General features: G+C 38.3%; 1 protein-coding gene across 5 annotated transcripts in view; it reads left to right on the top strand.

Moving 5' to 3' along the window:
- spegb (striated muscle enriched protein kinase b) overlaps positions 1-25,732 on the top strand; it is an 80,593-nt gene that overhangs the window by 34,490 nt on the left and 20,371 nt on the right. For all 5 annotated transcript variants that reach the window (XM_079882001.1, XM_079882000.1, XM_079882003.1 and 2 more), the window contains 17 exons: positions 4,402-4,522; positions 8,137-9,701; positions 10,819-10,962; positions 11,292-11,474; positions 15,280-15,455; positions 15,804-15,892; positions 16,331-16,506; positions 17,760-18,020; positions 18,978-19,136; positions 19,231-19,420; positions 19,814-20,043; positions 20,181-20,300; positions 21,402-21,506; positions 22,853-23,059; positions 23,154-23,277; positions 24,410-24,582; positions 24,667-24,779. In XM_079882001.1, coding sequence (XP_079738127.1) covers positions 4,402-4,522; positions 8,137-9,701; positions 10,819-10,962; positions 11,292-11,474; positions 15,280-15,455; positions 15,804-15,892; positions 16,331-16,506; positions 17,760-18,020; positions 18,978-19,136; positions 19,231-19,420; positions 19,814-20,043; positions 20,181-20,300; positions 21,402-21,506; positions 22,853-23,059; positions 23,154-23,277; positions 24,410-24,582; positions 24,667-24,779 — 4,136 coding nt within the window. The remainder of the gene's footprint in view (positions 1-4,401; positions 4,523-8,136; positions 9,702-10,818; positions 10,963-11,291; positions 11,475-15,279; positions 15,456-15,803; positions 15,893-16,330; positions 16,507-17,759; positions 18,021-18,977; positions 19,137-19,230; positions 19,421-19,813; positions 20,044-20,180; positions 20,301-21,401; positions 21,507-22,852; positions 23,060-23,153; positions 23,278-24,409; positions 24,583-24,666; positions 24,780-25,732) is intronic.

Genomic DNA, 25,732 nt, shown 5'->3' with positions numbered 1-25,732 from the left:
AAAAAAAAGGATTTATATACACATATATAATGTGTGTGTGTGAGAGAGAGAACGATCAAATAGGAAAAATTACGCATGTAAGTTCAAAGTGGAGGCTTAGAATAGACCCTATACTTAAAATCACTTTTTTTTCCTTCTTGGACAACCAACCAATCACAGTCTTCAAAAGATTGTGTCATACATAGCAACGGGGTCAACCCCGCCTCCTCACTAAGATAAAAGTTTTTGTATTTTCCTTACTCAGAGTTGCTCTCAGATCGGTCCCGAATCGCTTTTAAGCTAAGACTCCTACATAAAAGTTTTTAAGCTAAATTAAGAGTTTTCTGAGAGGATTCTTAGAATCTTTATGAATACGGGCCCAGGTATTCACAAAGAATTTTAAGGCTAAAAGTAGCTCCTAACTGGCGAATTTAGGAGCAACTCCTAAAAATAATGGACTTGTCACTCCTAGCTTTAGGACTCCTAATTTTTTTGACTAAGAGTAATTCACGAAGCATTTTAGCCCTAAAAGTAGCACCTAAACCTGGGACAGCTTAAAAGAAGTCGAGAGGACTCCTAACTCACTAAGACCTATTCACAAACCGCTTTTTGTGGCATTTCACGTTGCGATGTTTTGAAATGCGTATGCGGCGGCTACAGGAGCTTCCAATCGCGAGGGAACAATTTTGCATTGTAGGCATAACTAGGGATGCAATAACGCCACCAACAACAACCAAAACTAGGCTACTCATTGCATGTAAACTAATTGTAACGTTTCATTATGAATCAAATTAAAATGTTCTTCTCTTTGCAAACGTAGGCAGAGGCATATAGTGACAGATTAATTCAATAATGTTGCAAAGATATTGCATCAATCCATATGTTTCATTAGGCTACTAGGCTATTTGTTTTGCCTTATACTCTTTATTCATTTAGGCTATTTATTCAGTTATTCATCATCTTCCGTCCTTCGCACTACTTGTGTAGCGCACGCATTCTCAGACCTGTCACCTGTCACTCATCATCGTAGGGGAGGTGTTTGGAATCATTCCCGCGTTACAATCATCAGCCAATCAAGGTGGTCACTTCAGTCAAGCTCGTGCATGAGTAATGACGTCATCCATAGCAACGAAGACTCACTCTTAGTTTAGGAGTTGTCATTTTTCTTTACTAAGAGTAGGTCTGAAAGGCGTTTTGAATAACTTTTAAGAGAAAACTCCTAGCTAAAATCTTTTAGTGCGATTTAGGAGTACTCCTAGTGGTAAGATAAAATGCTTTGTGAATACGGCCCCTGGTCCTCTGTAGCCATACGATAGTTTTGTATATCTGTGATATTTGATGTAAAATGTTAGCAATAGCCTTAGTTGACATTAAGGTGACTTAAATCACACATTATGCTTATTTAAGATGTTTTTAGAAGATCACTCTGATATAAATCACACATTATGGTACATCTCTAGTCATTTCTTATCACAGATCTGGATCAGATCAGAGGAGTATAAATAAAGAGGTAACAGCAAACAGAAGCTCACACATCAACAGCAAGCCACAAACGACTGCCGCACACACACATAAACAAAACATAATGTAAAATATTCCAGGCCTGGTCCTCTCTCGTCCTTCACTGTCATCGCTTCTCTTTTTATGCTTCCGAAGCTCCTCCGTGAGAGATATGAGACCGGTGCAGCGCTCAGGTGGCGCTCTTCATAAATCACGCAACCGTCCTCCCGCCGTTCTCTCACGGCTCTCGGCCCATCCCTGCTTGCAATAATAATAATTTAATACATACATTGGAAATGCTAAATCTTCTAGATATTGATAGATATTCACGATATCTCTGGGTCATCTAGTTTATCGCGCATATTTCACACGTATAGTGTGAGCAGTCAAGTCGCAACTCGACGATCGGACCGTATAGTGTGAGCACATAGATCGTGAGCTTTGGCTTTACATCGCATGCTATCTACTAGTACAGTGTGAGTTGGTAACCTTGCTGAAATCGCATAGTGTATGCCCCCTTTAAAAGCACAGAGGATAGGAGTAGAAAGTTCTGCGTGTGATCTACTGACGTCGTGCAAATGAAAGAACACAGATGCAGCCGGATCATTTCCATAATGACCAACGCAATCTACCAAAATTAGCGTCTGGTTTAAGACATGTTTTTTGGGGGCATTAAATAATGGTGCAAATACCAGTAAATTGACTAGCGCAGATCTTAGTAAATCACCTTGCGTTATTCATTTAAACACTCTCCTCCCATAAATTTTGTATCTGAAACGGAAACTCCTGCAAATGCATTTGCAATAAGGTCAGCCGCAAAAACAACTGTGTCCACGCCTTTTCAGCGCAAATTTTTCACTGCGTGTGTTTAGTAAATCCTGACAGTAGTTTTTTAACATCAAAAGATGTTTCGCTGGTGCAAGCTTTTAGTAAATCTGGCCCTTAGTGTCTATCCAAATGTACGAAAACGTATGTGTGCTTGAACCACTCTTCAAGTATGAAAACTTATGAATACTAATGAGATCACAATATAATGTATGCATGTCATCTGATGTAAGGTATTACACAAAAATATTCTTGGTTGGAGGTCAAACGTGGTTGATTTTTGCATTTGAGCTTGTATATTCTGCCTCATTACACCTTTTTTCTATTTTTGTGTCTAAGATATTCATGAATATAAATTGTCTAGGAGAAGCATGGATGTGTTTACAAAGACAAAATTCTGAGGCCTGTTCTCTTGATTCTATTTAGTCCCTTTGCGGAGTATAGGCAATTGAACTCTCAGTTGTCAGTATGTATTATGACAAAAGCCTTCCCGTTATCCCTTGGGGAAAGTGGTTGGGAGTGTATTTGAAACACTTACAGGCTGGATGAACAATATTTCCATTTCTTTCATCATCGCGAGAGGGGACAAAAATTAGAAGAGAAGAATAGAGTGATATTTATTCGATTTCAGTTTCGAAATAAAAGGTTTGAGAACAGCATGCCCTGTATATAAATATCCATTTTGATCTCAGCGTCTAACATTGCAATTCATTTATCTTGTGTACAACGCAGCTTTCAACAAAGATAGATTTTAGAAAAGTGCACCACAAGCAATGGAGCTTGAATTGCACTCTAAATTCTTGGTTTGTCATTAGCGCTGTTATGAATGATGCTCTTGTCTTCACAACGCATAACATACAGTTGTAAGATCCAAAAACTTTCTACAAAATGAAAGTCAACAATTTTACAAACAAAGAGATACTGGAGGAATAAATGTGTCAGGATTTGGTGGAGCGTATGATTTCCGTAGTGGAATAAGTGATTGATTTGATCTGTTATGGTAGGCGTAGAGAGGTGGGCGGAGGCCCATTGTCATTGATTTTGATGGATGCTTCCTGACTGCAGTCTAATCCATTCAGTCACTGTGAATTACACGGGCTCTGAAGCCATCAGCTGGGACTTTGCTTCAACACAGCTTGCAGCTGAAAGGCATCACCTGGGCTTTATTCGTCACACCTCTGAATGCATGCTCATGTAACTCACTTACATTATCCATCGTTCTGTCTGTCGTTTTCTCGTTCTTTCTTGCATTCTATATATCTAGCATTCTATCTATCTATCTAGGGTTCTATCAATCTATCTATCTATCTATCTATCTATCTAGCATTCTATCTAGCGTTCTGTCTTTCATTCTACCTAGTGTTTTATCTATTATTCTATCTAGTGTTTTATCTTTTATTCTATCGTTCTATAAATGTCGTTCTATCTATCGCACGTTTTATCTCATTCTATCTATTGTTCTATCTCTCGTTCTATCTCTCGTTCTGAGGTTCTATATCTGAGGTCCAGTTATAATGTTAGTAACCAAAATGGTCATAATTTGCCTTTTCACAACCATTCTGCACTCTCTTATAATTAGAATTAGTTTTAATTTTTTGTTGTTGCTATTGTTCTAAGACTTTTATGTAAATGCCCACTTTGCATGTGAAAAGAGAAAAATCGTTCGATCGTCGACTCTCGAGTCTAATATAGATTTAAACAGTTTTGGTTTTTGACTTCAGAAATTGCAGAATTTTAAAATGATAATTTTAGCGGCTTTGTTTCGATAAATGGTCTGTTAAGTTTGCAAAGCACATTTAGTTTTTTGAAGTTGTAGTGTTTTTTTAGTACAATAAACTATAATATCTAAAGATCAAGGAACATTTAGTTTTTCTCATGATATGACCAGTTTAATAAATATTTGCTTTTTGGTGCATTTTATGTAGTTTAAAGAAAATGTTAGCAAAAGGGAAAAAAAGTGTAACTGAAAGAAACTAATTTCTGCTGTTTGCATTTTTTGGTTATGTGGATGAATACGCCCATGAAAACGCTAGTACGTCGAGCATCCTGCCTTAAATTTAATTTACTCTGTTTGTTCCCATTTTGGCTCTCCCGCAGGTGAGAGAATGATGGATGTCGCCCCGGATGCAAGCGATCGCTGGGCCTCCGGTGAGACCACAGTGTTGGAGAAAGAAGCTCTAGCCCTGGGATCAAGAGCTCCGGGGCCGCAATCAGCCAGGCAAGCCAACAGCCGGGAGCCGACGGGCACCCAGATCAGGCACCTAGGGGTCGAGCCTCTGATTCGAGCGTCACGCGCCAATCTATCCCGACCGGGTTGGGGGTCTGAGGAAAGTGTGTCTTTAGCTAGCGATTACTATGGTAGCACGTTCAGTCTTTATAGAGGAAGGACTTTTTCTGTACCCCTGTAAGTAAACCTTCCCAAGCTAAAATAAATCGCAATTAGCTACAGCCCACAATAAGCAGACCAAAACACAGATATATAAAGATCCCTCATCAATAGATAAACAACCACAAACCCCATCACAGAGTCACAAGAGACCCTTGCTCTAACATGGTGTCCCCTTGTAAGTGCTAAAGATGGGAGGGGACTGAGAACAAGACCCAGGCTGTAATTCCTCCTCTGTCTCTCTTGGTATCTGAGCCGTGCGTTTTGGTGGCCCCATGAGGCAGCTTACATCACCACAGGAATGACAGAAGATACAGTGAGTGGGCTCTCTGTTTTTGGATGAGGTTCAGCTCAGCCCACAGAGTGTAAGGGCTGTGTGAGCTGCCAAAAGCCTTACATTTATATGTGACTCATTTGCAAGTGGCAGCACAGCAAAAGTTTTTTTTTAATATTTTTGCAGAGCTTTATTAAAATGACACTAAACAACTTCAGTGGATGCTCATATTCATTTCATAGTGTCAGACAGTATATATAACTTATCTTGCATATATTTTATGTTAATCTCAGAGATTTGATTTCATGATTAACAAGGGTTCAAAATATTCGAGATTATTTTTATTACAAAACTGTTGCTGAATTTTTTTTCTCTCTGTTTTTCCTCTGCATATTGGTGACAAACAGCACAGATGATTTGTTACCTCAGATGAGCCAATCTGGAGTCATAATTTGATGATACGTCATTCTAGATAAATTTCTGGTTGTAAAAGTTGAAGATGTGTGAGCCGTGATGGGTGTTTTTCTATGTAGTTGGTTGTATGTCTTGGATTTGAATTGCTTGTGTCACTTATTTCATTCTTACAATTGAACTTAAACTGTGTTGTTAGTTATTGGACAAAAGCCAGAATCACATTTGATGTTTGACAAGTTTTATTTTAGTTGCTGGCTATGATGTGTAAGTGTAGATATTGTTAAAAAAGAAAAGAGGGCAATCTTCTTATTGTATCTTCTGTGTCATTCATCCCTCCGAAGCACTCTTCTTCACCCATGTTTGAGCCAGGGTTGACTGTAACACTCTTAACACCAACTCAAACCCACCTTCAAATGTTAGTTTTCTTAGTCTATTATAAACCAAATTTTCAAATTTCATTCCACTCTGTTTAGCATTGAACAATACCAAGCTTTGCATATTTTCAAACCCGCTGTTATACATTAGTTTCTGTTTTCCACCCTGTTGTTTGGTTCTGCTTTTGATTTGCTGCTCATTTGTATCATGAATGTGTTAAACAGAGATTGGTAATGATGGGCTGTTCCTTTTTGTGCCTAACCTTAAAGAAAGGCATGGCTCTGTCTAAGAGAGGGCAGCCGCAGGGCACTGTCAGGTAATGACCTGGCCTTTAAAGCAGCCAACTTATACTCTGTCAGATCTGTGTCACATCATGTACAAACTGAGATGCTGAGAGCACAATGACCTTTTGTGCAGGTCAAGATTTTTTGGAAGCTGCTAAAGGAGTCTAAGAATAGACTTTCTGTAGAAGTGCTGCTGTAGGCCAAACCGTTAAATCTGAGGACAAAGCATTTAAACTCCAAAATAGTAATTGCTGAGTAAGCTTAAGGTGATGCATCTTCCATTGCCTGTACACTCATTCTGTTTTAATGTCACTAAAACATTACCATTTTACTTTACATCATAATAAAAGTAATGGTAAAATTAAGGTTTAAGCTGACAAAGTTATACCTAGCATTACTCTCTTAAAGAACTTTGAATTTCTGTCTACTAAAAATAAACTAATAATGTGTAGCTCAAAATATTGAGAGGTTACAGGTTGAGACAAAAATAGTTTAGTTAAGCATAATACAGCACCTCCCTCACACACCGTTATTGCCTTTTCATTCCTCATCTAGATTTATTTTCATTTAGTTCATACTTTCCTTTGACCCCCATTATCCATATGCAAATTCTTTTAGTTTTCTACTCGCACAGCAGTCGATGCAAAATTGAAGCTGAACAAAGTTTGCATTAAACATGCTTGCATCACTTTTGTGTTAGGTATCATCGACCCCTTCGGTTTCCCCCTGGTTTTTTGTGCATGCTGTTTTCGGTGAACTGCATAGCATGAATTCTTGCATGCATGCACATGATGCCTTGAGTGACTCGCAAAGATAGGAGGGTATAGATCTTGTAAGAACTCTCAGATTGAGATGCTCTGTACAAAAAAAATTGTCATTTTTTTCAAACTTTAAACATCAGTGTTTCAATGGTAATGATCTCAAATAAAGTGCAGTCTAAAACACTGTGATGTGTTGAGTATTATTCCCTCAAGTAAAGCCAAAAAATACAATAGACTGTATACTATATATACAAGATACTATTTATCTTGAATAGTATAGTGAACCATCTAGAACTGCTACTGCCAGTTGCTGGTTTTGTCATACTTTACTAACATCACACATTTTCTAAGGATCATCCCTCTGTTTTAACCAAATTTGTGCTTTGTTTTCGCATGATTTTGATGCTGCATGGAAGATGTTTACACATTATAGTGCACTGGATATACAATACAAGAATAGGTTTGTCAAACTGCCGGATGGGAAGGAAGCTACACTGATTGGATTCACAGTACTGTATCAGCTCTGCAAGTTTATTGCAGTTTGGTCTGTGCTGTGTAAACAAGAAAGATTTTTATGTTTTACTGCTCTTCAGACATTTTCTAGTGCACAGCCATTTTGAATTAGACCCCTTTTAGCAGTATTCTTGATGATTCATCATTTAATAGTTATGTGCCCGCTCTAATTCTTGTTTTCCTCTTCCTTCCTAGCACTGGCAAGTGACTCTTGATTTATTCCTGTAGATATCCAGTGATGTGTGGTGGTCTAGCCCAGTGATTTTGGAAGGTATAGGACTAGTAGGCATAAATTAATCTGTCATGTGCTAATATTACATTATTTTTGCGCATTCAGTTGTGTCGTAAATTATAAGACAAATAAATTACAATTTGTTTTAAGGTAGAATTCTGATTTCTTAGTCTTATAGGTATAGTGTAATTTTACATATAAATCTTTTCTTGACTGTCACTCCGAGATTAATGGAATACGTTTTATTCATGCTCTCCCTCATGAATCCCCTCACATTATTTTTATATTTCAGTTTATCAGTTAAGAGAAGCTCATAATCATTTTTGATTTTATTTATCTCTCCTGAAATTTGAAAATTATGAAGGTTCACATCACTCTTATTAAAAAAATTATTTCTCAAATTAAGACATTCGCAGAAGTAGACTTGAATTAACTTGCGCACAAACACATGCAGACAGTCCCATTTAAGATCCCTCATCAGAGAAATTAGCCTCTCTGGCCCCTCTTCCAAAGTCCTTATCCAAACAGTTGGGCTCACCCCTTGCATAACCCCATACTCTAACAGAACATTTCCCTCAAACACCTTCTTTTAGGAGCCCATCTGAAGAAGTTTCGAGGGAATCTCCCCCTCAAGTCCTACCACCCCCTTCCCCCAAAATTGGCCGCTCTACTGCCTCTCCTTTGCTCAGCCGTTCTGGTTCGTCCCCTGCCACACCCCTAGCCCCACGCAAGAAAGTTGTCGTACCAACTGAATATCAAGACACAGTACCAGGAGAATTTGAGGAGAAGATTAAGCAACCCAAATCCTCAGGCATGTCTCAGAGTAGTGCTCAAGACTCCCGACCACAAACCCCCGTCAGCGAGTATTCCCGCAAGGAACTTACACCTCGGCCCTCACCAAAACTGATGAGAGCTAGCTCCAAGATCTTTGAGAAGGTGCGAGTCTTTGAAGAGCGCAGAAGAAGTATTGATAACCCAGAGGGATCTATATCCGGACGTTCTTGGGCTGGATTTAATAGAGCCTCGTCTATTGACTCTGATGAAGGAGGGAGCCGGTTGGGGATCTCGAGGGAGAGCTCCAAAGAAGACCTACGTGAGGCTCTGAAGGCAGATGCAGCCCAGAGAAGGACTATGTTCAAACAGCGGGCTGCTTCCCTGGAGGACAGACCCCGTTACTCCCAGAAGGTGCAGGACATTGAGAACAAGTTCACAGAGGAGCTCCAGCGCATCAAAAAACTTGTCGGTAAACCACATATGAAGAAATCCTTCTCAACAGACCAGCTCTCTACTGTTCACAGGAGCAGGCAACCTATAGGGAAGGTAGAGCCCATCCCACCTCAGGTTCTTCAAAAGCTGCAGGATAGAGAGCGTGCTCAGCGAGAGCAAGAGATGAGAGAGAGAGAGCAAGCCAAAGAAAGATCACCTCCGAAATCACCGTCTCGCAGACGAAAAGATCAGCTGGCACAACAACCATTGGAAAAAGTTGAAAGTGATCTGCTTGTCCCATCTACCAAGATGGTAAGCACATTTGGGCATGAACCATCCCCTCCAGAGGCCATGTCACTTTCTGATTTACCCGGACAAAGATCTCCAAGACTTCGTGGCCCAAGCCCAAGCAGAGATAGTCCTCGAAGGTCTCCAACTGTAGAGATAACTGCCATGGCTGAAGAGCGCTCTCGAGGAAGAGCTGCATCTCCATCCAGAAATGTCTTGGAGATGACATTACGCAAATTGGAACCAAGACCTGCAAGTCCACTGGTAAAACGTGTTGTTCGTGTTCAGGAAGTTCCTCAACCAGACGATGAGTCAATGCATAGGAAGACACCAATAGAGGTCACACTGAGAAAACTGGAAAGAAGGCCTGAAAGTCCTCTGGTGCAAGGAGAAACGGTAGCCATTCAAGAATGCCCTGTCCAAGCTCCCCCCAAACCTCCAAGAGTTTCCTCATCTGAGGAAAAGATGGAGCTGGATGTGACTCCTCTTCCATTGGCACCAAAGCTCACCATACCAAAAATTATTATCGAAGAGGAGCCAATGGAGACGGATACACCTCCAGAAAAGAATGAAAAGGCTGTGAAAAGTGGCACTGGTAAAGAGGAAAGACCCCAAAGAAGCAGAGGAAGAGGACGCAGACAAAGACCAATGTCCCCTGAATTAGGTAAATTAAGGCATATCCAGTGGGATGCAAATCTTTGACTTTGTAATATCCAAGTTGGATATTACTAGGGCTGGGCAAAAAATATCGTAATCGATTCTCATTTTTACGAAACGATATCGATTCTTAAATCCCAAGAATCGATAGTCATCCTGTTTTCAGTTGATGAATGAATGGAATATTGTTGCGCGCATCCAATCCAATAAATCACAATCATCTTTGTGCTTTGTTATTATTGATATGAAACAAAGTCTCAGATTTCAAATTACGTCCATTTTCTTACGAAATTCAAAAACATAATTACCGTTTTGGCGCTGTGGCGTGAGATCGCTCCGACGCAGCTCAGCTCAAGAGAAGCAACAGAAGCAACGGAAGCAACTCTTCCGCATTAATAACACCAGTTACAGCGCGAAATAAACATGAATGAGCATCTGAAAGTGTGTTAAAAGATAGAGTACAACTTATCGAAGTCCGTATCATGTCTCATGGAATCGCTCAATCACTGTTTCAAACGTGGAAAGAAGTTAGTAAACAATGTCATGTAACGTCACATTTACCTCAGAAAAACCATATATCCAGTGACCATAAACTTGTTAGTCAGCTAAAAAAAGGTACTCTAGAGAGGAGCATTTTGGTAAATATATGCACCATATTACATATTCATTATAATGTTTAATGTTCTTCAATATTTAATGCATGTTTGAATAAATCTGGAAAGTTTTTTATGACAGCCACCATTTAAATTTGTATATAATTTCATATAACTTTATTATTATAAAAATAAATAAAATTGTATTTTAAGTGTTTGTATACAAATAAGTAAATTTTTACCTTCAATATTATAGTAGGCTAATGAAGCCTATAGGCTACAACTGACTCCCAGTTACAATAATAGTTAAGAGATTTGTTTTCCTTGAGAAAATTTGCAATGTATTGTACCTGATATCCAAAATAATCGATATTGAATCGAATCTAATCGTAATCGAAATCGAATCGAATTGCAAGCTTGTGAATCGAAATCGAATCGAATTGTGAAATTTGTGTCAATACCCAGCCCTAGATATTACACTTGAGGAATATCACATCTATTGGTTCTGACATATCTCTTTTGCTATTACAGAATCTTCAGACGACTCGTATGTGTCTGCAGGAGAGGATCCTTTAGAGGCTCCTGTGTTTGAGTTTCCACTTCAGGACACTGTGGCCTCCACTGGAACAGAGGTCCTTTTAAAATGCATCATCAGTGGCACCCCTCTCCCCGAAGGTTAGTTTATTCCTGCTGTAATAACTTCAAACAGAACCTTTAGCATCTTGCATAGCTGACTTGAAACTGCAATACACGAGCATCACAGGGAGGCAGTCATGGTGTAGTCCCTGTTGACTCTGAATCATTCACTCAAAAGTACAATCTGTAAAGGCAACAGCTTGCAAATTGTCAGCTCAGCAGTACTATCAGTTCTTTATGTTCAGACAGCAACACTTGAACAGGCTACTTTTGAGCTAATTCAGGGTGTCTCAGGAATAAGGCTGTACTTTCTAGCCTTTATTATTTTGCTACTGGAGGTAACAAAGACTTTTTTTATATATATACAGTTACATGGAAAAGAGACAATACTGAGATCAAGAACAGCGCAACCCATGTTGTAAAGGTAGAGGGAGAAAGGCACTCGTTGCTCATCAAATGGACAAAGCCAAGTGATGCAGGAACATATACAGTTACCGCTACCAACGAGGTGGGCGAGGTGTCCAGCAGCGCTACTCTTTTCATCAAATCAGGTGAGTGTTATACGGTGAAGCTGTTCCTTCACACTGGCGGAATGTTGCTCTGCTGTTGGTTGCTAGTTGCCATTCCTACTCAACCGCTGGATCAGGTGACAGACCTATTGTTCACCGCATTCGTTTTTATTGCCAAAAAGCTGAACTCTGCTCAGGATTGTGGCAACCGCCAATGGTTGCCATCACTCATGTCGCTGCAAATCTCAATGAAAATGAAGGAATTCAGGTTTCTTCGTCACAGCATGTGTGCACGAACGCCCATTCATCTTTTTAGAAGACAGCTATTAGGTTTCCTCATTTTTTATGTCTAGTATCAAATCAGAAGCATCAGATCATTTTAAACATATTACTTGCCTTAAGCTAGATATTTGGTTTTAAACCATGCAGAGAAAGGTTCCAAGTGAATGTTTTGAGCATATACTTTTGAGCAGCAAGGATGAGCATATTGTGTTTCCAACTTGAGTTGAGGATGTGGGAGTTTAAAGGGTAACGTATGGGATTTTAGAGTGAATTTCAGTACCTTCAGATATCCATGTAGGATCAAAGGCTGTGAGTCACTCTGTCAACATGCAGCCCTGCAGGGTTTGCATCTTTGTGTTGGTGTTTAAATCACCCTTAAAGCAAAATAATCATTAAATTAACCATAAAACATTTTCCTCACTGACAGCTCTGTTTTGATCACTCTGTTTGGTTGCACAGTGCTTCTGTTTTGCCTCCTCTGTTATTTTCTTTGTGCTTCTTTGCTTTCTCCTTCTCTCCTTGAGATCTCTCTTGTTCTCCCACTATGGTTCCGCCTGAATAGTTACCATAGCAACCCAGAGGTTAAATTGAACATATGAATTGTTTAACTGCGTGCTGGCCTCATAATGAGTGGTAAAAAAAGATGGAAGCACATACGTTGATGAGACTGGACAAATGGGAAATGTTAGTCATAGCCACTACTTACTGTCTTCAGTTGCTTTGTTTAACAAAAAAATTGGCAAGTGGAAGTAGCTTTCATTTGCTGGTGTTAAAAAGAAAGTATGGAATTGCATTATTATTATTATTATTATCATCATTATTATTATTTCTTTAGCGTTTTATTTTATATGTACATATGAGAATGAATTTATGTTTGTGTTTGTTGAAGTGTACAGTAAGGTTAATGTTTACATTTGTTTTTATGATGTCTTTTTTACTGTTTTTATGTTGCTGTTGTTGTTGTTGTGTTATTTAAATTGCATGGTGAAACCGAAGATAAATGTTCTACTTTGAGGACGATAAAGTAACGTATTCTATTTGATTTTATGTAGTGTATTTTTTTTCTCCTAATGTTTCTGTTTAACATTAGGTTTTATTTAACACATTTTACCATGTTTCAATTCTTAAGTAATTCAGGGATCATTGCAGAAATTACAAAAAAGAAATAACATTTGTCTGATGGAGATGTCTGAGTACATATTCTAATATTCTTCTAGTGGACCCTTGTTTGTTCTAATGGTTAGAAAGAGAAAGAGAAGCTTTACCTTATTAGGGCGGTGAATACCAGGGGTATTTTTAGCGCTCCTTCCTCCATGAAACGATCTCTTAATAATCTCATATATAGTGGATCCTTGTATTACTTCATTGACAGCTTGTTGTTAAACCTGCCATTAGCCAAGTAGGCTTTTATTTTCCACAATAACACGACAGACAGTTGTTCCTGAGAAATCAAGAATGCTTTTATCGACAGATGAAAGACCTGCATGAAAGACATTTTCTTTATAGTTCATGAAACCATAAGTTTGTTGAGCTACAGCAGAAGTGAGAGAGTTTGTAAGAGGCATATAAATAGGATGGTTGCTATGATAAGTATTTTATGGAAGTTCCTTTGACTTGAATGGAAAAAAGGGAGGACATCTGCATCTGTTTGCTCTGATGTGAAAGTGAGAGGTAGTGTCTTATAGAAAGCGAGAGAGCCAGAGAGAAAGAGCAAGGGAGGGTAGTGTCTACACCAGATTACCAGTTGAAATCCGAGGGCATTCACTAAGGTGCAAATCTAAGGTGCTGACATATTAAGACAAATACTGTCAGGACTGAACATGCGCTGGTGCCCTCGGTGTCGGCTTAGTGCATGGCTGAGGTCTGGCTGAAGGATCAGGGCCAGGTAGGTTTGTGTTCAAGAATTTGGGTTGCACTTTATTTTACAGTACTGTACGTGCACTTATGTGTACTTACCTAAGAAAGTACTGGTTAATATAAGGTAACTACATGGGTTAAGTTAAAGTTTAGGGGTTGGTTCAGGGTTAGTACCTAGTTCTTACCCAGTTATTGTAATATCTATAATAAGTACTTAGTACATAGGGAAGAGGACTGTAAAAGTGGATTTCCAGAGAATAGAACAATATTACAGAGTTTGACCATCCTTTCCTATTTTTTAAGCTACTTTTGGATACCCTGTTTGTTTAAAAGTTTTATTCTTTTTTTTTCTTTAGAGTAAAGTTAAATGAATCACTGTCTTTAAGCCGTTGGAGTTCTTAAAAATGTTACCGCTTTGAAATTAGAATCATACCCGAGTTCATGGTAATGTATATGTATGTTCTAAGCTGTTGTAAGAAGAGACACGGTGTCTATTTTTTCTTCTGGTACATGCATGGCCGAGTCTCACTGCACAGCTTTGCTTCAGGCCTCTCACGGCAAATGGTTTCAAGTGTTTACACGTGTATCTCGCTTAAGGAATGACTCTCCATACTGTAGCTTATTTCTGTATGTCCTTTTTAAAAATCAATATCAGCAGTTTAGTTTTAGACTGAATGGATGCAACTTAAAGACACTATGAAATGGCTTGGCAAGCACTTTTTTCTTTCCCGTTTGTTGAAACAGGAAGTTGAAATGGGACTTACAGAAGGATTTCAGGGTAAAATAGCCCATAGCATTTAGTTTACATCATAGCTACAGTATGAACCATCCTCCTTGGCAGGTGGCATTAATACAAAGCAAGTCATCAATCATTTTAGTCAGTTTTGCTGGAAGAGAATGTGCATTCTGAAAGAGATGATTTACTGAAAGTTTTGTCAACATTTTGTAAACTTTTCAGTGTACACGAGCAGTGTTTCATAAGGCGTTTTGTTTTAATGTGATCTGTCTAGAATAGTTAAAGTTAAACATAAGCATACATTTTACAATCAAACCATTTAAAATTAATTTTAAATTAAACAATTAAAAAAAATGTAAAAAATGATTGCAAGGTCATAGCAATCACACAAATTTGTTGTAGTCCAGAAGTATTACAGGTTTGATTTGTATTTTTTCTTTTGTAAATTGTAGAGTGTAATGCATACAGCTTTAAATTCATCTCTTCTGATCATCTGAATGGCATAGAAAATTTCCTATAGCATAACAAATTTGTTGTTGGACACTTTTCTGAGTATATATTCTTCGTCCTCTGTTTTTGTGATGGTTTTTGAAAGCAATCTGTCCCTAAAACTGGCATTCCCATTGTCATTGGACTTTTATGAAATTGGATTTGGGATTACAGTATCCTTTCTCCTCAGGGATGCTGGTTTGTATTCGGCCCATGTCTTTAACCCTTCACCTTTCTAATCCATTTCTCTCTGTCAGAGCCAAAGGCAAAAAGTAATTCTCTGTGAATTTCACATCTGTGATGTTGTTTTCTGGAAAAAAACAAAAAACAAAACATATTGTCCTGCAGATTTTGTTTATAGTGTTATTGAGATAAATGTTGACTATATTCATTGAAAATCTTCCCAAGTGTGGACATGTGCAAATGCAAATCTGAAAGTACTGCTTGTAAAATCCATTCCAATCTCATTGGTGTTTCTCACAGAGCCCAGTCAGGACCAGCGTGGGAACCTTGGTGTACCCATGGACGTCAGCAGTCCCATCACATCTGATGAGGAGTATCTCAGTCCTCTTGAGGAGGGGATGGATTTCTCCTCCTACAGGGGACCTGAGCCTAGGAAGATCGTGGACACTCGATTCAAGGAGCCTCCAGCCTTTCAGGTATCAGAGAATAAGACAGAGATTTTAAAATACTTTGACTTTTACATGCACTGCTTGTACATGCACTTCATGTAAAAACCCATGTTGTTTTTAAGCCTTTATTCTGGAAAAGTCGTTTAGATGCTCAAAAGCGATTGGGATATTCATGTGCACGTTATCATGTGGACATATTCTGAATAAACTAAAACATGACAATTCTTCTCCTTTTCTATTTTGGAAAACCTGGAGATGCTGATTAATTTTCTGCATGTAAAATTTGTCATTGACTGCACATTGCCATTTGATATTTTTAGTTAGTTAATCTTTACAAAAGAAAAATGTGCCTCTGTGTGTTTACCAACGTAACAGGTTGTTATTGGAGAGCAAACCGTTATAGAGGGTCAAGAGGTGACCATGTCTGTTCGAGTGAGTGGACAGCCTAAACCCATACTTTATTGGTGCGTTCCACACTTCAAAACTTTACCTTTATTTGTCTAGACTAAACAGTGATTACACTTTATTTCGATAGTCCACTTTAGACATTCTAATAACTATCAGTAACTTTGCAACTACATGTCAGTTAACTCTCATTAGACTATCAGTTGACTGTTAGGTTAGGGTTAGTAGAATAAGTTGACATGTACTTGCAAAGTTACTCATAGTCAGTAGAATGTCTGTTGGGGAACCATCTAAAAGAGTTAGCAGATATTAAACAGACAGTTTAATGCTAGTTGACATGTAGTTGCAAAGTTACGTACAGTTAGTAGAAAGTCTAAAGTGGATTATCGAAATAAAGTATTACCTAAACAATTCATATATATTTAAACAGTATGGACTGTTTGTTCATTTGTTTCTTGATGGACTGACATGACAACTTTTATTTTCCCTCGTATCAGGCTGAGAGACAGAGTGACCATTAAAACAGGCCCACGGCATATCGTCCATGAGACAGAGGAGGGCAACTTTGAGATGGTAATTAAATCAGCACAGAAGTCAGACACTGGCGTTTACACCTGCAAGATCATCAACGAGTATGGAACTAAGCAGTGTGAGGGCAAACTGGAGGTGAAAGGTAAGGGCTTCAGCTGCAGTAGTCATGCATGGTTTGTGTTCATTTGGGAATCATAAGCATGATAAACCATGGAGACCAAGTGTTGATATCTCTGCTTGCTTAAAGATGATGTGTGCAATTTTTCTTGAAATGCTTTCTTCTTTCCCAGCTTAATATGCATAGACAACTATAAGTAATCCATTCATAATTCATTACCTTCATTACATACTGTAGTTGAGGTACTTTACATTATGAGCAGTTTGTAGCTTGGCAAAGTTGCAAGCTATAAACTTGGCTTGTCAAATTTGCAATGCAAATGATCACCTTTTTAATATTTAATGAATAGGATTTTCCAAATTATTAATGCAGCAAGATGATTTCAGTGTTTGATGGTTAGTCAGTGAATGATGGTTAGTCAGCATAATGTGAGGTTTGTGTCAGCCAGTAATTGTCTGGCCATATTACACATGAATCTCCTTTGGGTCATTTTGCATGGCGTGAATAGTTTTTACATGAGAAGTGCATTCATAATTACAGAAGAGATTGTTGGATGCCTTGTTTTAATACGAATAATTTTTTTTCAGTCGTTGTACAATTTTATTCTTGTACAATGATTTCTATGCACTAAATAACATTTTTTAACAGTCTTGCTGTTTAATGCATTTTTTGCAACTTTGCACGATTAACAAGATTTGCAGTTAATTTAGTGAACTAGCGTTCAATCGTTTGGGGTCAATATTTAAAAAAGATATTAAAACTTTCATCTAAACAAAATCTGCATATTAGAATGATTTCTGAAGCATCACGTGACACTGAAGACTGGAGTAATGGCTCCTGAAAATTCAGCTTTGCCAACACAGAAATAATGCATTAAAATAGAAAATGGTTATTTTAAATTGTAATAACATTACACAATATTACTATTTTATTGTATTTTTGATCAGATAAATGCAGCCTTGTTATAATATACATTAGCCTTGGTATACTGGTATTTAAGTCTGAAAAAGCCAAAATACAGAGTCTCATATCTGGCGATGTTGAGTTCTGAGTATAATTTTGAGCTGATCCGTACTGAGCCGTGAACGGATTATGCTGACAGACCATGTATTAGCGTATTCATCTAATATTTCTGCTCTGCTGTACTACACGAGCTATTAACAGGCTACGTCTACAGCAGATTAAACGCATTCACTTTAAGCTTCTCTGGATTTCCTCAAAAGGGTTTTTTTCCCTTTCCACTTCTCTTTGGTTGATCTTTATCGTTTTTACTCCAGCTCGTCCAGTAGAGCCAGGCCTTGCCATCATTCGCCCAGTGAGGGATGTAATGGTGAAGGCAGGAGAGACTGCCCTGTTCGAGTGTCATGTGATCGGCCCTCAGGACACAGATGTTGATTGGCTGTCAGATGGGAAACTCATCCAGCCAGCTCTGTTGAACTGTAAGATGCACTTTGACGGGAAAAGGTGCAGGCTGCTGCTTAACTCTGTACATGAAGATGACAGTGGAACGTACACCTGCAAACTGAGCACAGCTAAAGGTGAGCAGCTTGGTATAGGTTTTATATACACTTTGATATCAACACATCATTAGCTATGTTTCCATCCACATATTTTTGTGAAATTTTGGGATATGGCATAAAAAGCACTGGATGGAAATGCCAAGATGCGCATACATTTCTAAAAATGCGCATAAAGACCTTGAGGCAGATTATCCGATAAGAAAACCTGCATAAACTACAATGGAAAGACACTTACCGAATAAATCCCTCAATGTGTAACACAAAAATTCACATGACTTTGCCTCAAAAGAGGATGTGCATCTCAAATGTTGGTTTGGTCATTCTGAAATGCCTGAGCCAATGTCTGTCATCACAATGATTTGGTATAATGACCTCCCGGAACTGTCTTGCACGGTTGCCTTCCCAAACGCCAGGCATCCGCCTCCAAACACAAGATAACATGACAGCATTTCAGCTGTGCATTCTGAGGCACAAGTAATTTATGCTGTACACAAAAAAGAGCCAGAGTGGCTTCCCTAATTGCAGCCATTTTCATTTTTATTACAGATATTTTGTGCCAACTGTACCAATTTCCCAGGTACAGTTCACCCAAAAATGAATAATTTACTTGTATGACTAACTTTCTTTTGCAGAACACAAAATAAGATATTTTGAAGAATGTTTCAGTGGTTTTTGTCCATATAGTGAAAGTCAGTGCGGTCCAAAAAGAGTATTGCATTGAAAAAATACAGACATTTTTCCTAACATTTGTGTTCCATAGAAGAAAGAAAGTCATGCAGGTTTGGAACCACATGAGGGTGAATAATGACAGATTGTTCATATTTTGAGTGAACTGTCCCTTTACAGTAGCACCAAAAAAAAAGCTATAGCATTATAGGTATGACCCTTTTGGCAAAAGGTTTCATGACATGATCTGTACTAATTGCATGACCCTTATTAACCTGTCTTTTATTTCATATAACATGCAATTTATAGAGGAGCTGACCTCTAGTGCCAAGCTAAAGGTTTTAGCATCCATAGAGCCCCTCTTCACCCGTCAGCTGGATGTACTGGAAGTTATCGAGGGTCGTAATGCTCGATTTGACTGCAAGGTCAGCGGGACGCCACCTCCTCAGGTCACCTGGAGCCATTTTGGTATGAGTCTAATTCCCTTGAGTGCCTACCAGTGTCAGTCCCTGTAAAATAACATCAAGATGGTTGGGTCATTTGTGTGTCATGTCTTCAACAGATCATTCTCTGGAGGAAAGCGATGACATTCGAATCTTGAAAGAAGGAGGACGGCACTCGTTAATCATCTCTCATGTTAGTAATGAAGATGAGGGCCTCTATACAGTAGTAGCACATAACTCATATGGGGAGGCAGAATGTGCAGCGGAGCTGTATGTGCAGGAGCCCAGACCGGCAATATCCTCTCAAATGTATGACCTTTTACTTATATTTCACTCAGAACATGTTTTATAAACTTATTTCACCCAAAAATTCTCTCATTATTTACTTCCAAATCTGTAAGCTGTTATTTTGTCCATGTAACGTTCCATATAAGGACAGTTCATAGTGGCTGTCAAGCTCCAAATAGGACAAAATATGCCATAAAAGCACTATAATGTCATCCATAGAACTTGTGCACCATATTCCGAGTCTTCTGAAACTAATAGATTGCTTTTTGCAAGGATATAAATGGTGCTTTGACAGGTTCAAGTTGACGATTTTCATATTTGGGTGAAGTGTTCCTTAAATCAAAAAAATTTCAAAAATGTTTTGCATTACAATGTAATATCTTTTTATGAAAAATGTTGGTTTATCTTTACCAGAGCAAAGCTGGAAAAAATGCCCTCCATTCCCGAGGAGCCCGAAGTGCCTGAGAATGAGGTGGAACGTTTCACCATGCCTGATTTTGTCAAGCCGCTCTATGATCTGGATGTAGTCGAGGGCAGAGAGGCTGTGCTCAGGTGCAAAGTGGCTGGCTTGCCGTATCCGACCATAACCTGGTTTCACAATGGCAAGAGAATTGATAGCACAGAGGACAGAAAAATGACACAATGTAAGTTAGTGATGCCATAATTCAATTCTCTTACAATCTACTGAGCCTTTCCAGAAAGCAGTCCCTATGGAAATGATTGTGTGAGTGGTGGGAATACCAGGAATATAACATTGTTCTTTTTGTTGTCTTTTCTGCAGTCAGAGATGTTCACAGCCTGGTGGTCCGCTCTGTTTGTCATGCCCATGGAGGAGTTTACAAGTGTGTCATATCCAATAAGGTGGGCAAGGCCACATGCTATGCCCATCTTTATGTGACAGGTGAGTTTAATATCGTCATGGCTTCTGCTAGCTATGCATGACAACTTGAAAATTTTGAAAAAGAGCAACTTAAAAAGGTCTGAAGCTTACCAATAGAAAATTCACACAAAATTCATTGATCAAATGAAATGTTTTAATGTTTTTTTTGTCTTTTAGTATGAATATGTTAGCCTTAAGGTTATCTATAAGTTAATGCGCTCCAAAAATTTGCATTTAGAAGATATAAGCGCTCAAAACTTACTGTCTCTCACTTAAGCCAATATGGATCAACGATTTTGAAGACATCACTCTGCACTTCTGCAGTCTGGTTTCATGTTAGTGTCACGTAAACCATCGCAGTTCATACAGTCTGCTCTGATCCAGAGACACGACGGTAGCACAGAGCGGATCATATGTCATATGAGTCGGCTCAGACCACAGAACGTATCGGACTCGGACCCATTTGAATTCTAAAAAAATGGAAATAAAGATAAAGCGATAAGGAGGAGATAGGGAGGAGAAACTGTTAGACAGACTCTGCATTAGAAACAGCACTGACGAGTAGAAGAGATAACATCGGTGTCATGCACCAACATAAATTAAACACTTTTCAAACTACACATCCTCAGCCTGATAATGTTTACTGTTTTGCTTTAGTTACAGTTTCATATTAAATCTAGAGGCCACAATCTAATAGATTGCCGAGCTGTTATATAAATGAAACGCTATTGGCTATTTAAAAAAAGGGGAGGAGCTGCTAGATATGTCCCGCCCTGTCTCCCTGTTTCAGTGGAAAATAGAAACACATTGAATAACGCTGCGCGTTTCAGGGCACTTCAGCAGGACTTGGATTTACTGTGCCTACTGCTGATGTGAGTTACTCAGAGGATTAGTTAGGCACTCCCAAGTTAGCAGCCAGATTGGCATCAGATAACCACAGCTTATTTATGATCTTTTCCATATCCCAGACTGTTCAAAATAACACTACGACTCACATCTCAGACTGTTTGAAATAATACTACAATTTATTTTAAGTCTGAAGCATATGCATGCATGTGTAAGAAGTGGTGAGAGACTCCTCTGGTCTTCCAATATTCTAACTTGATACTTTTGCTGTTTTAGACATCCTTCCTGACCCACCAGATGGGGTCCCAGTCATTGAGTCCATCACTGGCAAGACTATCACGCTAAGCTGGAAGAAACCCAGAAGACTGGATTCGTCCATTGGTATAATTATGCATGTTATTTATGTATTTATTTATTTAATTTAGAAACTGTTCTTGTACTGTAACTTGTCTCATTTAAAGATTTGAAGTTCTCCAAAGGACAATTTTAATTGGTCAGTGGTTACTCTTTCATAGCTGTAGGATAATGGAGTTATCAGTTAAGATTCATTTAAATATCCACTGTGTCTCAGATGTTTCCTAAAATACTTAAGGGGAAAAGAATAGAGACTTTTTGACATACAGGAAGAGTACAGAGCTATAGTATGATTTGGGATAATTTGTTTATGAAATCATTTGATGAGAAATGCTCATGAGTTATCATTGTATTTTTATTGCAGACTTTGGTATCTTGGCAAATCTGAGTTTGAGATCACTTCTGAAACTCTAAAGACAAAATTGAGATTACTGGGGAGTTTATTTTGGGGGTTTAAGAGCAAAATCGGTGAAGCAAGGCTAAAAAAAAATAAGTGTGATTTCTGCACCACTACATAATTGCAATGTGTTTGTTTGGGCAGCCTAATTAGGTTCAACCAAAAGTTTTAGTTTGTAAGACGGGCTACTTGTTTTGTGACCAATGGAAGACGGGAGACTTATTACTCTAATTTACAATTCTTTTTTTGTGCCATTAGTGCTGCAGAAATATTGCACTTCACTTTTTAACAAAAGTCTCTGCTTAATGTTGTTGTGGTCTTAGAGAAATAGAGATATTAAAGGATAAGTTTGCCCATAAAGGAAATTTCTGTTGTAATTTATGTCGTTTCAAACCTATAAGACGTTTTCACACCAATGGAGAAGTTTTATATGATGTACAACATTTTATGGTAACTGTTTTCAATGCCATTACAATGAATAGAAACAAACTTTCAAAAATGATTCAAAAGCACCAACTATTCCATTAAAGAGATCTCATTTGTGCTCACTGTCTATTGGCAACTTCTCATTAAACTAAATGTAGCATAAATTTTGATAGAAGAACAGTGTAGTGATGCTGGTTGTATAACAGCACGAATGGTTGACCTAACCTGCTCTTGTTTCCTTTACACATTTCCAAGTATGGGCACCTGTTGAATATAGTTTTGTAGCTCTGTTATACAGTAACATTTTATTTATTGCTTTCCAACAGACGTTCTGTCTTGGTGTTGTTGTTGGAAACAATCGCAGATTTAATGCTGCATTGACTGTCCAAGCCCTAAAATTTTAGTGTCCTTGTTCCATACTGTCAAACACGGTTTCCTCTCATTGCAGTGTAATTGAAAAATGGATCGGAAAGCTAGATCCATAAATAATCAGTTTTCCTTTTTTGTTAGATTTAAAACTTAACACAAAATGATTGATTTCTATTTCCAGATCCTAGCTCCCTGATGTATGCTGTTCAGCAGCAGGCCCTGGGGTCGATCCAGTGGACCATCATCGCCTCTTGCCTGAAACAGACCACCTATACTATCACCAATCTGTCTAAAGGTGTCCGCTACGCCTTCAGGGTGCTATCAATCTCCAGCAAGGCCTTTAGCAAGCCGTCGCCTGCTACCGAGCCAGTGCAGCTGCTAGATAGAGGTATGCCTCAGCAAACAAGGACAGCCACAGTCAGACAGGTCAATAAGATGTATGAGTTACTGCAGGAGCCTGGCTTTTATCTCTCTGTCTGCAGGTCCGTACATCCAGGAGGCTCCTGTAATCATTGACAAGCCGGACATTGTGTATATGGTGGAAAAGCAGCCCTTAAGCATCACAGTCACTCTCAACCATGTCAATGCATCGGTCACATGGAAGAGGTATTTTGCATTTTGATTAGCTTTCAATCATTTTGCAACTGATACTTTTTTGCTATGCCTGATTATTATTCATAAGTTATGAAACTGTTGATAAATACTACATCTAAAGGGATAAATCATTGAAAAAAATAATTTTCCTGTCATAATTTACTCATCTTTTTGTTGTTTCTTCCATCAAACATAAAAGGGGATGTTTAGCAGAATGTCTGAGCTGCTCTTTTTCATACAAAGTTAATGAGAATATGTACTTGCGAGCTTTAAAATATATTAAGAAAGTCTTGCCTTTCCACTCTTTCAAATTATGATACACAGGATAGCTACTTGTTAAATTTGATTGCACTGAATCAATTATAAAATTCTTTTTTTGTTTTGCCTAATACTTATTAATAACTTATGAAACTGTTGATAAATACAAAATCGAAAGGGATGAATCACTCAAAAAACTCATTTGCTCTTCCTTATGTTGTTTCTTCCTTCTAATACAAAAGGAGATATTTAGAAGAATGCCGGGTTACTCTTTTACATGCAAAGTAGGATGTTTTACATTAAAAGTAGGAATTTAAACTTGCAAGCTTTAAAATAGGCATAAAAGTACCACAAGAGTAATACATATGACTTGTTTGCATTGCTGCAAATCTATGTATATCTCTGTATCTATACAGTACACAAATATATCAAATAATTGTTATATACAGACATGCAGTTCAAGTTTTTCCTATGCTAATATTTTTTGATGCTATGATTAAGACAGCACTGTATTAGTATTCCTTAAATATTTTAATTAGGGTTTGTTCAAAATCTCTAACACTTAGTATTTCATCATTTTTTAACATTAAACATTATATAGAAATGAATATTTGTGTAACTGAGGCCAGCTAGTAAGGGCTGTGTGAGTAAATGTCACTCCCCTGAATGACATTGATGGAGTGTTCTACATTTGCATATTAAATTCTGATTAGTCTTCAGTCTTACACCTATTTGCATACTGAATTCTGATTGATCTTTTATTTCTTGCATCTATTTAATAGCCATATAACCTAAAATATGTACACCATTCTTTTGCATTTGCAAGGACATGTAAATGTTGTTGACCTGAATAAAACAAGAAGTTATTGTGGCATTATATTTTCAGAGGGGCAGTGACATTGTCTAACAGACCGGGTCTGTTTGAGTTGAGCATGCCTGATGATGACCAGCATACACTGAAGCTGTACAAGGTAAAGAGCAGTGATGCTGGTCAGCTCACTTGCGTCGCCAGCAACAAGTATGGCAGCGACTCCTGCATCCTAACCCTGGAAATGGCAGGTACGTTGCCTTTTTCAGAATTCAAACTGGATGAGTATCTGTGTTATTGCAGATATTCAGTCTCATTGATTTCTCTGTCTCTAGTGGCACCAACTTTTGAGTCCATCATGGAAGACCTGGATGTGAATGTAGGCGAGACTCCTCGTTTTGCAGTGGTGGTTGAAGGAAAGCCTGTCCCAGACATCCTTTGGTACAAGGTGTGTGCTTTTGTTGTAGTGCATGCACAATTTAATTAGAACATAGTTTTTGATGATTTTATAGTCTATTAAAAAATGCTTTCTTTTAGGCAAGGCAAGGCAATATCTATAATATTCAACTCTCGGTTTGCGAACTAGGCATGTAAAAACAGCAGAAAAAAAAACAGCCCATTTAAAGGGGACTTATTATGTCTTTTTTTACAAGATGTAAGTTGTAGGTTCCCCCAGAATGTGTCTGTGAAGTTTCATCTACCCTTTTTGGGTAGAAGCAAAAACACAATGTTTTCGTGTGTGTATCTTTAAAATCAAATGAGCTGCTGTTCCCCTCCCCCCTTTCCAGATAAGGGCTGTGCCTTTACAGCTTGTGCCCATGCTTGTGCCTCAGATACTCCGGCAACAAAAAAAAACATGAGAAACAGTATGGGCCATTTCCACAAAATGCATTTTTGCATTCCACTGCGCTGCTTTTCCATTGTTTTCTATGTAAACATGCTCTACGTAAACGGACCTTGCTGGGGATTTTTTTCTTCATTTGGGACCATTCACACACACTGTATTTACATCCAAAAACATGAGGTGTAGGCAGTGGAAACCGCAAGGTGTCTAAACACGTTTTTTAAACGTTAGAATGGCGTTTTTAGCGCGAGACGCGAGTACAACTGTCAAACATATCCGTCTAGCGCATTTACATAGAAAAGCAATGGAAAAGTAGGGCAGTGGATTGGAAAAACACGTTCTGTGTTCACTGATACAGCCAACAAGAGAACCTTTTGATTGTTTATCATGTAGCTGAGACATTCTTGTGTTGAGTGTTTTGAAACCAAAAGTTCTTGCTGTTTCATGATTCTCATGCTGTGGTCTACGTTTGTTGTTCTCATATCAGTTGCAGTCAGTTTAGCTGAGACTTCTGACTTTCATCTAGATCTTGAAGTCAAACCACGTCAGCCTGTTTC

This window comes from Squalius cephalus, assembly GCF_949319135.1.
Source record: "Squalius cephalus genome assembly, chromosome: 9".
Taxonomy (NCBI): Eukaryota; Metazoa; Chordata; class Actinopteri; order Cypriniformes; family Leuciscidae; genus Squalius; species Squalius cephalus.
The sequence above is the reverse complement of the archived record's forward strand: the minus strand, read 5'-3'. Positions and strand labels throughout refer to the sequence as shown.